Below are 11,104 nucleotides of genomic sequence, written 5' to 3' on the forward strand. Positions count from 1 at the left end.
AACGCCGCCATTGTTATTCTGCCCTTATCTGCGTTATCTTAATCCAGCTGCATTGTTGATTTATCTTATTTGTGGGGGGGCGGAAAGCCCAATTACCCACGTCTCTTATCTGCCCTCTGTCTTTCAATCTCACCATTAAACACTGAGATTTTTATTTTTTTACTTATAGGCGCGGTTTATTGAATACATAAATTATTGTTTCAATGTACAAAATGTTACGTTACGACTCATATCTGACCTTTTTTAAAACATATTTGCTTTGTGCACGCGTCATTCAACGGCACTTTTAAACACTACTGCAAAAAAAAAGTGCAATAATTAGGGAACAAAATACACCATGGATGAGATATAGGGCTGCTCCCTTGACTTGCTTTAGGGTCTTTGCGCGATTTGATGGGGGGGGGGGAGATGTTTGTTGTGGGTCCCAGTTGAGTGTATCAGCTGATGCCAGAGGCAGATAAGCCGCGCTGGCCGCCGTCTGCACGGAGTCAGACCAGAGAAACTGGACCGGGCAGCAGCAGGGTTTTTTTGGTTTTTTTTTTTTGTATGGACAAAAGTAAAGGGGCAGCGAGCAGAGGGTAGATTGGAGGCTGTGATATAGAACAGAAGCTCCCGCAGGCAGGCTGCAATCATAACACTACTGACTTGATAGAAGATCAGGAGCAACAGCATTCACACATTTTTTTCTTTCAAAATTGTTGATGGGAAAAAATTGCAATGCAAAGAAATAAAAACAAAAACATTCACACGCATGTATTTAATTTAAAATGTTTAATTTAAATAAATAGTCATTTAAAAAATGTAATTCAAATAAATGCTGCACCGACACGTGTGTATTCAGCTTTTATTATTATTATTATTATTATTATTATTTAGATCAGTTAATATTCCCTTTACGAATCGCCCTCCTTACAATAAATAATGTAACAATAATTTAGTTTTTTTTTTGTTTGTTCGAGGAGCTCAAACAAGCTTGTATTTTACAACACGAATAAATTGCATTTTTTTCTTGTTTTTTTTTTTCTTCCTCGTTTTTCATGCTCAGCGTTTAAGACAAAGAGTCCAACGTATATATATATATATATATATATATATATATATATATATATATATATATATATATATATATTTATATATCTATATATATATAATAAAAAAAAAAGAAAACGTCGAGGAAACAAGACACAAAAAGGTCACAATGAAATGTGAAGGAAGTCCATGAAGTGTTTCCATATATGTTCCCTGTTAAAGTCTCATCATGGAGTTTTGCTTGTATATCCACATAGAAACGTTCTGTACATCTTTCTTTTTTTCATGCAACATCAGTTCACCATCCATCTTCTCCACGATTAGGAATCAAAAAAAAAGAAGAAGAAAAATCCTTTTTTTAATGGGCGATGTGATGAGCTTCTCACATGCAAGAGGGAATCGGGAGGAGGATAGCGGGGGGGGGGGCATGCTGCAATATTTGCAGGGGGGGTCTTGGCGGAGGTCGTGGGTTTCACGTCTCCACCGGGCTGGGTACCATACTGTTGGGGGTGTCCGGTAACTGAGAGGATAACGATGTGACGTCACTTCCCGACGAGTTGCCCAGAGAGCCGGACTCAGAGAAAGACACCTGGAAAAAAAAAAAGAAATCACAATACTACACATTAGTAGTAGTAGTAGTTGTTGTTGTAGTAGTAGTGGTAGTAGAATATGATGAAAACTATCATGCATATGTTCATTTTATAATTTTGTGTTGTACTTGTTAGATTTTAATTACATATTTGTCTTATTTTTCACATGTAATCCCCAAATGCTCATACGACATACAGTACAATATAAAATATGTATCTTTAAATCAGTTGTGTTAATATATATTTTTGATGTGAACTAAAATGATTTGTTTTATAGTGATCAAATGCTAATAATGTGATGTTTTAACCAACAGGTTTGCAATAACAGGCAACAATTGGCAATACGTTGTCATTGTGTATATATATATATATACAGCTGCATCGCAATAAATCTGAATCTCGTGGAAAACTTTTAAACATTTATTTCAGTAGTTCAATTAAAAACATCGAACTCATTTATTACAGATTCCCTACACATAGAGCGAAATATTTCATGATTTTTCCAGAATAATTTTGTTGATTATAGTCTACAGAAATTAGGAATTAGGTCGGAATTAGCCACCTGTAAAGTATTTTCCCATCTTTAATCAGTCTGTTATAATACATGAGATTTACTTTCTGGAATGAACCACTGCAATAAATGAACTTTTCTACTTCATTGAGATATGTATGATACATGCATTTTACAACACATTTAAAGGCAACATGTGTAACATATGGGCAAAAGTATTGAGACATCCGTCTTAGTTCACCCTGAATCTTGATTCTTTATTTTACTAAGACCTTTTGGACAATTGTTTGCTTGTAACTTTGTGTTTAGGACCGTTTTCTGATCCCGCGTACACAAAGCAAGGTCTTTAAAGGCATAGTGGGTAAACTCGGTATTTTTTGACCCCCAGACAGACAGATGAATAGATGGGGAACACACCCACCAGTTGTTGGAAGGCAGGCTGGTCCAGGTCACTCTGCAGGGCAAACTCGCTGAGGGCCTTCCAAGGCGGCTGGTAGGTCTGGACCTCCACCGGGTTGCCCTGCACGGCGCTCTCGTGCCGGATGGGACTCCCGGCCACCAGAGGCGTTCCCGTCAGGCCCTGCAGGTTCTGATGGGTGTTTACAAACGACCAGCATTAAATAGTTGTTGTTCGGCATCTTGAACAGAGATGGCAGAAACCTGCCGCATCAGAGCCGAAACAAGATACAACATTGAGCCGCTGTTGCATTTTGCGCCGACGACTCGATACCCTCCCAAAAGTTGACATTTCCCATTGAACTTAATATTGATTGTATGAAGTAGATGTTATGCTGTTCGAAATGTTTACTGGTCAAGCCCCCACACTTTTTCTCAAGAAGTGAACTGCAACCAGGCAATGTACAAATGCAAACAGCAAAATATGTGACCATGCTGACAGGGTGGACATATTTGACTAATTTTCTCATTTCATGAGCACATGCTGGACCTTCATTTAGAAAAAGGATTCGTTAACAAGCTGACCGTCTATTGCTAAATAAATATGGGTCAAGCTTCTGAAAGGGTTTTAGAACAATTGGTATTTCTGTATGACAGAGTGGACATGATAAGCTTGACAACAAACCAACTACACACGCATAATATGAACATTTGACATATTTGTGTAAATATTTATGATGCAACTATCCACTGTTTCAAGCCTCCACTGAAGAAGACAAAACGCAGGATGCAATGTCACTGAAAGCATCAGAGGGGCTCTTAAAGGGGGCAGTTACCCCATACTGACAGGGTGGACAGCAATTTCAGGGACATATGAAAAATGTTCAATATGTCCGTGTAAAACAAAAAAAAAATCGATTTAGTATAATTGGCAGCACTTTTTACACACACACACACACGCACACACACACACACACACTAGTTAGCAGAGCAATGTGTGGGACATGCCAAAATCCCGTACATCCAATGACACAAATGGGATCAAATGAAGGAAACACATTTGAAGAGGCTTGTTCGGGTATGTGTGCAAATGTTTGGCCATCACATTGACAGCAACACAGCATCCCGCAATCAAATAATTCGATGACATCAGCTTGAGCATTTGTGTGATGTATAGAATAGCTGCTGGCGAGTGACAATTGCTTTCAACACAACAGGGCGGGAAAAGCCAATGTTAAGCTTCACATCCCTGCCTGGTGCCGCGTTACGAAATTCCCTCAGATGTCCTCCCGCCTCTGTTACGGCTCTGATACGACCTCCGAAGGCACAATTGCCGTGCGGGTCCACTTATTTATGAGTGTTGCGTAAACATAAGGGATTGAAAGCAATGTGGAGTTTGAGATCATCCTTTGCATCGCAAATCAGAATCAGAATCAGAATCAGAATCATCTTTATTTGCCAAGTATGTCCAAAACACACAAGGAATTTGTCTCCGGTAGTTGGAGCCGCTCTAGTACAATGTTCAAATTGCATAGAAGATGTTATTTTTAACATTTCGAATGAATCAAACGTTGTCGAAAATGTCATATCTAGGAACACCCTGTGCAGAACAGCGACACGGGGAAATCGGCGGAGGAGTGTAACAGGGCCTTTTAAGAGTCATTACTGGCCACGACATTAACAGAACACTGCACAATCTCGTGAGATGTAATACAAGAGCGATATTAATATTCATTTTCTATAGCGCTTGTCTTCATTTAGGCTTGCAGAGAGAGCCGGAGCCTAGCCCAGCTGACTTTAGCGTGACAGGCGGGGCACACCTCGGACTGGTCCCAAGCCAGTCGCAGGGCACATATAGACAAATGATAATGCACACTCACGTCCATTATTATTATGGTTGCAAGCCACAGTACCCAAAGAAACCCACACATAATGTGTTTTTATACATTTTGCCGTTTCCAAATCTTTTGGAACTATTTTCCATTCTTTCTAAAATCCCAAATCTACTTGCGGTTGATCTAGGATGTTTTGTTTTGATTCATTTTGGTTGTTTGGTGTCATTATTTGTGTTGAACGGGTTATTTTTCGAGTGTACATTAACCACAGTTGGCAGACACAGCATAGCAAATTTATCAGGCTCATTTCTGGACACATAAGGTCCATTTAGGAAAAAATATCTCCTAGAAATGGACTCAGTTGGACTCCTCCCTGGATTGGTCGCCAGCCAATCCCAGACAAACAAGCGTTCACATTTACGCACAATTTCGAGCCTTCAATGAACCTGACATGCGTGTTTTGGGGAATGTGAGAGTAAATTCACGCAAGCAAAGGGGAGAACATCCCAACAACACCAGAAGGCAGTAACAGGGATTTGAACCCAGAACTTCAGAGCTGTGAGGCAGACATGCTATCCACTAGGGCGCGTTCCGCGACATAATCTGATAAACATCCAATAAAAAAGGGAACATTAGTTCCTTGCAGCGTGTGTTTAACCAGTCACTTGTGTCAGTAAAACGGAGAACTGTGAGGCAAAATTGGGAACCACTCGGTCACCGACTCGCGGTGAGATTGACATTAATGATGTTAAATGTCAGGTCTTAATCTAGCAATAAATTATGGTTGTAGTTTGCACCGCATGCAGCTGTCTAACGGTGATCAACAACTAAACTAAATGAACATTCCCAAGCACAATATGAAATACATTGTTACATCAAGACCTCAGAACTGAACATGATCACCTTTGTATTGGCTACAGTATATAGAGACCAGAGGTGGGCAAAGTACGGCCCAGGGTCCACATGCAGCCCTCGTCGTTCTTTAATCTGGACCACCGAGCAAAAGTTATGTAATATTTGTTGCAATCATTTTGTCATTTGTCCCAAAAATGGTTGAATTCAAATTCATTCAGGTTTATTTCATTAATCTCACAATAACGTACAAATATATTTATCTAATGAATGAATTGGTTAATTAATCATAATGTAATGAATAACAAACAATACAATGATACTGTAATATTAAAATACAAATATTTAACCTGTATTTGAACTTTTCTATGTTATTTCACATCATCTGCAAATGACCTGGCGAATCTGTCCATTTCAGAAGTCAAATATAATACTTTCGAATCCGATGCAAACAGTAAGAGAATGCGCACGTGTGCCTAATGAAATGTCCAGCACATACAAATCAGCATTTCTCCCATTAGCCTCACCGAACACTCGGAATGACAATATCATGCAAATATGACACGTGCACCACTTTTTGCAACAAATTTGAAAATTCCCTGCAACGCCCCGCAGCGTCCTTGTCCATAATTCTGCAACGTTATTACTTGACGAAACTCGATATAATGTATTTATTCGGATCTGTTCATTTATTTTGTTGTGACTTTTGTTTTGTTTTTTTCTTCATTGTGTTTATTTGTGCTACTAGTAGGCTGCAGAAGCCTCGAAAACGTGAACTCCCCGATTTTGACCGCAAACGCAACACAGAAGCATGCCAGTCGTCAGTATACGGAGAGAAATGAAAGCGAGTTGGACTTACGAAGATGCTTACAGTCTTATCACTGTGCTGCTGCTGAAGCTGCTTGATGAGCAGCGACTTCTTCTTGTCCTTGCACCGCTTGTTCTGGAACCACACGCGGATGACTCTGGGGCTCAGGCCGGTCATCTCCACCAGCTGCTCCTTCATGAGCGCGTCGGGCCGCGGGTTGGCGTTGTAGCACGTCCGCAGCGTGTGCAGCTGCTTCTCGTTGAGCACCGTGCGCACCCGCGTGGTCTTTTCCGACTGCTTGTGGACGTGGTTGCGATGCGGGGCCTGCCGCACCGTCACCGGCTCTGCTTGCACGCAACGGAAGAGGGGACACGGCCCGTTACAACCGGCGGCTTCCACACGCACCCGAAAATAACATCTGCACTGGTCGCGCGTCACGTAACAAACTGCCGCTCACATCTAATTGAGACCTTTCAGTGAACCCATAAATAAAAATACCATACCAAAAAAAAAAGACTTTTTTTTTTTTTTTTTTTAATATTGCCATTTAATTTTAAAATCGCTGATCGAAGACAGACATGCACGCATGCATTGAGCTTTCAAAAATATTTTGTAAATTATGACCTGGAATTTCATTTAAACGTGAAAAAAAATATTATATGTTTTTTTTTTTTTTTGCATATAGTCTAGATATGATCTAACACTATTTTTGAAATGTTCGAAAACGCGGTAATTCTTTCTCTTTGGGTGTGCGTGTGTGTAAATTCTTTAAAAGTGTTTAAATTGAGAGGTCATACGGTCTCACACACACACACACACACACACACACACAGACGCGCGCGCGCGTCGTAGCAGCTTATTCAGATAATTACAGCGGTACAGCAGGTTCGCCTTAATGGGATCAATTATGACAATTTGGCCTCTACTCCAACGCAGTCTGTCAAACATCAGGAAAATACAGGTCTTATTTTTATTGGTGTCTTAATTTCCTTATTTGCGATATATCTTATATATATATTTTGTTTGTTTGTTTTCTTTATAGTACTGTTTACTCCAAAAAGTGTATATCCGCATAACAATAAGTGTGTATTTTGGCCTGATTTTTTATTTTTTTAAAAAAATACATTTATAATGATAAAAAAACGAATAATCATTCATTGATCAGAGCCAAATCATACCGGAAAATATGTGATATGATTTAACATTTGTCTGTCCTAGATATTTAAATAATACATGATTTTTATTGGAATGTAAGGCCTATCGATCGCATACTTATATTTTCAACTCAAGTATACATGTAATACACTATTTTTTTCTGAGACCATCAATCTAAGATAACAATAATAAGCATCATAAATTTAAAACATTTATAACAATCTTACCATAGCCAACACGTGCAACCACTCTTGTTTTTAGATAATGTACTATATTACATTTATATGGAAGTCATACCAATGAATCTGTTTTTTTATTTATTTTTATACGTAAGGTACTGCGTAAATCTGTTTTCATGCACATCAATTTATGGTTTGTGTTTCTTATTTTTCAAACACTTTAGTTTTTCTCCTTTAACACGTGGCCCTTTTGTGACAAAAATGACTACCACCGCTCTTTACCATCACTACTACTAATAATATAATCAGTGTTTGGAAAGTCACTGTGCACGTATACTTTTATTAATATATGTACTCTGTATAAAACATGTCTTTATAGATATAGAATACAAGAGATACATATGGATTCTACATGAAAAAAAAAATAAGTGCACGGTTATTTTCCGAACATAATGATTGTAAATATACTAAATATACTACTACTACTAATAATAATAATCATATTTTCGTTGTGGTTTGTTGTGTGTGTGTGTCTAGTTTCGCACCTGCCAGGTGCATGGCTCTGTTGGAGTGCACGTTGTGTCCGGGGCTGACGGGGCTTCCGGCGGAGCCTCTGTCCAGCAGCAGGCTGTGGTCGGCCCGGCACAGGAGCTCGTCTTCCCGCAGAGAGAACTCGTCGCCGGGCAGCAGCTGCCGGCTGCACACCGAGCAGCGGAAGCACTCGATGTGGTAAACGTTGTCCCGGGCCCTCATCACCAGGTCGCTGCTACTGAAGCCCAGGTTGCACTTCGCGCACTTGATGCCGAACAACCTGCACGAGGAGCAGAACATGAACATTTGAATCCCATTGGACGGATATTTTGATACTTTTTCTTTTTTTTTTACCTCACGTAGTCTCTCTTGCAGTAGGTCTTGCCGTCCCGCACGAAGCAAGTGCAGCTCTCGTCCAGGTACTGGCTGCACTCTGCACACTTGAGGCAGGCTGCGTGCCACTCCAGGTCGGGGGAGACTCTCAGGATGTACTGGTCGTGGATCTGGCTTCCGCATCCCACACACATGGCGAATCCTGGCTTCTCTGCACACAGCGCCATATCGACTAAGTCGTTTTCCAACTCGTTTGACACGTTTTCCTCCAAGAATCGAGCGTTTTGTTGTTTTGGTCTTTTTGCAGGGTTTGCATTCTGCACGTTTTTTGCTCATGCAGCATATGGAGTAGGATTGGAAAACTGCAATCAAACCTCACGCATTGTTGCATAATTTAAAAAAAAAAAAAAAAAAGCGTGATGTCGCCAGTACCATAAAACAAAAAGAAAAAAGAACAAGAAAGGCTTGCGCTTATACTTACTTTTGGAATGATCCCCCATATCACCCAAGAAAGAAGAGCTGAAAATAATATCCACCATACAGGAAGGAGGAAGGGGCGAGCTGGAGGTGCACAAAAAAAGATGAAGTGAGGAGTGAGGAGTGAGTGAGTGGCCCTTCCGCGGCTGCCTCCCTCACAACTTGGAAGAAAAAAAAAAACCGACTGACTGCAGCCAGGCAGGACGTCGAGGAAGAGGAGGAGGAGGAGGAAGAGGAGGGGGGCAGCAGCGAAGAGGCTGCAGGGTCCCACACGCTGCTGCTATGACGTCATGACGTCCGAGCAGGACCCTCCAATCCTATCGAGTTGATACAATACACACCTTTAGCAATTTGGAATATATATATATATATATATATATATATATATATATATGAGTTCTGACAATATTACCGTTATTAGTTATTGAATATTGTTAATATTAGTATTAGGCTTGCTACACTGCAAAAAAAAAAAGTACTTAATTTTTTTTGTTGCTCATGATTGCAATACGCTAAACTGACTTCATTTTAACCTCTTTTCCACGATAATAATCAAATGATGTATGTTAGTTTTACACATTTGAGCAGCCGATGTACATGTTCGAATTAAGTCAATTGGAAGGGCTTTTTTTTTTTCCTGTGTATTATGAAATTGCCATTATTCATATTAAAAGTATTGTTGTTTTTCTAAGACCATTTTACAAAGTAACTGGACAAAACAGGTAGACTTAATAGTGACATTAAGTTTATATCTACCATTTCATTTATATATCTATCTATTCCCTCTTTCATCTCTTTTCTATCTACCTGTATCTATATACAGTATATATCTCTGTCTGCCTGTCTATCTATCTATCTACTTTTATAAAAACACTAATACACACTGTCAGAGATTTATCAATTCGGTTAATTATTGTGGTTTGCATTAATGTGAGCAATATTTACCAACGTATGAAAACTATGACATACATTCCTCAGTAAGAAGAAGCACGATAATCGTCTGACAGCGCCGAGCTGCACAATCGAGGGTTTAATCTCGAGGATGGCGGTTGTCAATTATGAGTCAGCGTTGCTTTTGTGATGTGTATGATTCAAAATGACGAACTACGATTGTAATGTTCAAGAATGAGATGCACGCTCGTGACTGGTATGAGTTGTGCGAATGTCCACCTCCTTCCTCAGCGCTCGTCTGAACAAGAAGGACATCTAGTGGACGAGAGCGACAACTACACTTTTCTCTAGATTGACATCAGCAGACGAAAAGCGGCAGATGTTATTGTTGAATTCGTGTTAGACACACACAGAATACAAACGCGCATGCTTGACTGTAGTCGTACTGTATCACAGATGAGGACAATTTGTAAACATGTCCAATGAAGTACTTTTGTGTGTGTCAATGTCAATGTGTTAAATTGAAGGGAATCCAAATTGTGATTAAAAAATAGCAGTGTGGGTGGGCCACGAAGGCCTTCCCTGCTGGCCTAAGAAAAAAAAAAGATCAGAATCACTGATTTACATTCAGAACATAAATGCTAATATTTGTTGCATGGAATTGTGTTCATTGATTCCCAACTGTATATTCTCTTCATTTCATAGCGTTTCTCTTGGTTGCACCTCTTCCAGTCGATGTGGATGTTAGATGTTTTTTTTTCTTGTCCTATCAGAATTCAGCCTCTATGTGCTGCTATGTGAATGTAATCTGCCCAGGGCCTACACAGTCAGTCGTGCTGGCAGATGTCATTGAAATGCACTAGGACTGTTTCTTTAACCAACCACTGATGTGAGTGAGCACTGTTCTGTCCTCTGATTGGTTGGTCAGAGCAAGCCAAGTTCTACTTGAAAAACACATCTGTAACGATCTGCACACATTGGTGCAGTTAATAATGGACAGATAGCTAGATCAACAGACAGATAATTAAAATGTAATGCCAGCCACATATAGAAAATCTAACATCATTGACAATTACAGCCTGCAAAATGTATATAGATATAATGATTCATCAATTCATTATCATTGTTGTTCATCTTGTTTCAAGTTTTGGCTTATTGGTGCATTTCATTTCAGAACATTGTTGTACATTTCAATTGCTGCATCACAATATATTATTTAATAATTGAGTTGTAATTTTTTTTTTCATCTAGTAGTTGTACGAAGCAGTGAAGTTGCACATCACGGTAAACTACATCCACAATAATAATGATATTGTTAAATTAATAGCTTTGACAGTGTCAGAAAGTCAGTGTATTAGAAAGGTGTCATTGAAAAGTGCAGGTGAACCTCATGGTTCTCATAAATACTGTATATGTAATAATATATATCTCACAAAAGGACAGAATAAGAGTCAAAGAGTTGTGTGTCTTTATAATGCATTCCTATGAAGAAGTTGTACTTCCAGGCGTAATCAGAT

General features: G+C 39.4%; 1 protein-coding gene across 3 annotated transcripts; it reads right to left on the reverse strand.

Annotated features, from left to right (window-relative positions):
* Window positions 1–1,176: 1,176 nt before the first annotated feature.
* Window positions 1,177–8,942, reverse strand: isl2b (ISL LIM homeobox 2b). 3 transcript variants are annotated; one of them, XM_061765762.1, is made up of 7 exons: window positions 8,886–8,942; window positions 8,701–8,780; window positions 8,241–8,430; window positions 7,901–8,166; window positions 6,085–6,365; window positions 2,552–2,719; window positions 1,177–1,618 (listed from the first exon to the last, which is right to left on the reverse strand). In XM_061765762.1, the coding sequence occupies exons 2-7, from the start codon at window positions 8,756–8,758 to the stop codon at window positions 1,502–1,504; spliced, it is 1,080 nt and encodes a 359-aa protein (XP_061621746.1). In that variant the 5' UTR covers window positions 8,759–8,780; window positions 8,886–8,942; the 3' UTR covers window positions 1,177–1,501. The 3 variants fall into 3 exon arrangements, with proteins under 3 accessions (XP_061621746.1, XP_061621745.1, XP_061621744.1); XM_061765761.1 differs by having other exon boundaries at window positions 6,073–6,365; window positions 8,886–8,940; XM_061765760.1 differs by lacking the exon at window positions 8,886–8,942 and having other exon boundaries at window positions 6,073–6,365; window positions 8,701–8,879.
* Window positions 8,943–11,104: the final 2,162 nt, after the last annotated feature.

The sequence above is a fragment of the Phyllopteryx taeniolatus genome, chromosome 2 (genome assembly GCF_024500385.1).
Source record: "Phyllopteryx taeniolatus isolate TA_2022b chromosome 2, UOR_Ptae_1.2, whole genome shotgun sequence".
Lineage (NCBI taxonomy): Eukaryota > Metazoa > Chordata > Actinopteri > Syngnathiformes > Syngnathidae > Phyllopteryx > Phyllopteryx taeniolatus.